Source organism: Myotis brandtii, unplaced genomic scaffold (genome assembly GCF_000412655.1).
Source record: "Myotis brandtii unplaced genomic scaffold, ASM41265v1 scaffold179, whole genome shotgun sequence".
Taxonomy (NCBI): Eukaryota; Metazoa; Chordata; class Mammalia; order Chiroptera; family Vespertilionidae; genus Myotis; species Myotis brandtii.
In genome coordinates, this window is record NW_005356635.1 from 2,523,296 (window position 1) to 2,525,510 (window position 2,215).

At 46.9% G+C, this 2,215-nt stretch overlaps 1 protein-coding gene across 2 annotated transcripts; it reads left to right on the top strand.

Moving 5' to 3' along the window:
• Nucleotides 1-1,138: 1,138 nt before the first annotated feature.
• On the top strand, nt 1,139-2,084 carry LOC106725626. 2 transcript variants are annotated; one of them, XM_014537415.1, is made up of 3 exons: nt 1,139-1,633; nt 1,669-1,760; nt 1,963-2,084. In XM_014537415.1, the coding sequence occupies exons 1-3, from the start codon at nt 1,173-1,175 to the stop codon at nt 2,019-2,021; spliced, it is 612 nt and encodes a 203-aa protein (XP_014392901.1). In that variant the 5' UTR covers nt 1,139-1,172; the 3' UTR covers nt 2,022-2,084. The 2 variants fall into 2 exon arrangements, with proteins under 2 accessions (XP_014392901.1, XP_014392902.1); XM_014537416.1 differs by having other exon boundaries at nt 1,139-1,630; nt 1,666-1,760.
• The last annotated feature ends 131 nt before the right edge of the window (nt 2,085-2,215 follow it).

The following is a 2,215-nucleotide window of genomic DNA, read 5'->3' on the forward strand; positions in this document are numbered from 1 at the left end:
CTTTAAGGTGAAGTTTTATGGGGCAGGAAGTGTGCTTGCCTCTCGGATTTACTTTTAAGCTAATCTCTTAAATCTAGAAAACCCTGCTTTCCTTAAACTAAGGACAATTAAAGGTTATGTCAAAGTCTTTAAAAGGGAAAAGTAAAGTACAATATGTGAGCAAATAGGTGTGGCTGTATTCCCATAAAGCAGTCCTTATTGCTTAAATATGTATCTTTGTTGTTTAATGTTAATTATTTTTGGTTTTGGATTTGTTTGTTTGTGATGAGTACCATTTCTATCTGGATGAGACATAGGTCAAGAATCCTGTCCTGGGATGTGGGAAAGGGAGGCCCCCACATCTGTTCCTGTCAGGCCCCCATCAGGGGACTTGGGCAGTGTTCCTGTTATCTGCTCAAGATCCCAAGCCCTGAAAGGGTGTAAGTGTAAATGTTTATTTGATGTTTTTATGTCTACTTGGGTATAATTATTTGTTCATGTAAGTGTGGAAATCTGTAAAAAAAAAAAACAAAAAAAACACACGCTTGATTTCTTTGAGGCTGAGTGCTCTGACTGGTAGCAAAGCGCCCTGAGCGGCCACTGGGATCTTTTTCCCTAAGGGCACTTGCTCTCTGTCAGAGGTGGAATTGGCCCGCCTAACTAGTAAACATCTCTGTCTGTTTGTTTGCTGGGAACTTTGATTTGCTATGTGATATTCTGTGCTGGGTTGGGATTTTGGAATTCTGGGGTAAATTTAAAAGGTATTTGTGGCTTTTCTAGTCTGATTGGGACATTTAAGGGTGGGGCTCACAGTTCCTCAGGGCAGAGATTTCATGGGCTCTTCCCCCTGCCTGTGCTGAATTAAATAATACAGGCCAGTGTCATTTGGCTTGCTGGTTAGAGGAAGACAATGGGCCTTGGAATCTGTAAAGGTGGGCAGGAATGAAGCTGGTCAAATGTACTGAAAGGGTTTGGTACCTGTTGCTGCTAGCAAAGGAGGGGCTGATATCCCCTTCTAGCGCACTCCCTTGAAAGAGGCCTGGTTGCTGCTCTGCCACAAAGGGAACTGGTAGAAAGGCAAAAAAGCAGAGCACTGTAACTAATAAACAGGGTTACTTTGAAGTTCGCCAAGAGAGGAGGAATCTCACTCGGAGACTGGCGGAAACCTCGTTGGGTTGGGAGAACCGGAGGCTATGATAGGGTCCGACAATGGACCAGCCTTTATTTCACAAGTAACGCAGGTAGTAACCAGGGCTATTGGGGCAAATTGGAAATTACATTGTGCTTATAGGCCCCAGAGTTCAGGGCAGGTAGAAGGGAACCATGGAAACTGGCGGGGACTGGGTGACTCTCTTATCATGTTTGGCAGGCCACCCCCTATCATTCCTAACCTTAAAGCTGACTTTCTTGCTGCAAGAACTATCTCTATCCTTGAGAGGGCTCCAGAGGGCGCACGAGGACATTTGGCCGCGCCTCTGCGCCATCTACGAGACCGGCCCAACCCCAACTCCTCATCAGCACAGACCAGGAGATTGGGTCTACGTCAGAAGGCACCGCCGGGATACCCTCGAGCCACGTTAGAAGGGTCCCTACACTGTGGTGCTGACGACCCCCACCACTCTCAAGGTAGACGGTGTCGCGACCTGGGTCCATCACACTCACGTCCAGTCAGCGGACCCATCCGTGATCCGGAAAGACTTCATCACCAAATGGAGCATCGATTGAGATCAAAGCAACCCGCTCAAGCTCAAGCTACGGCGTGCTCGACCTGCCTGATGCTGGTAACATTGAATAGACTTAGATAATGCCTGCATCTTCATGGACATGGCTCCAAAAAGACAAGGACAATTCATAGGAAGGTCAGGAATAGACTTTAGTATCACATGTTTAGTAGCAGAAGATTTGGCTGCCTGAAGCGGCCATGATGCCAATATTATGTTTCATTGTATTGATATGTTATATTGACCTTTAATTCTCTTACAGGTTTGAATGTATGTTGGCTGTCCTGGAAGGGGACTGTGTGGGGTGACGCCCAAAAGTAAAGGGTGTCTAGCTGCCAAAAGGGCAGGTGCCCAACTGGGCGGGGAGGGGTTCCCATCAGGTTTTGGTCTCTGTTGAAATATAGTTGACAGTTGGCAGCCTGTGTACTGCTTGCAGGCCTGCGTAACCATGCCCATGTCAGGGGTAGTAAGCTGGAAAAGGCCTGTTTAGAATAGAAGGTCTAAGGCATGGTTAT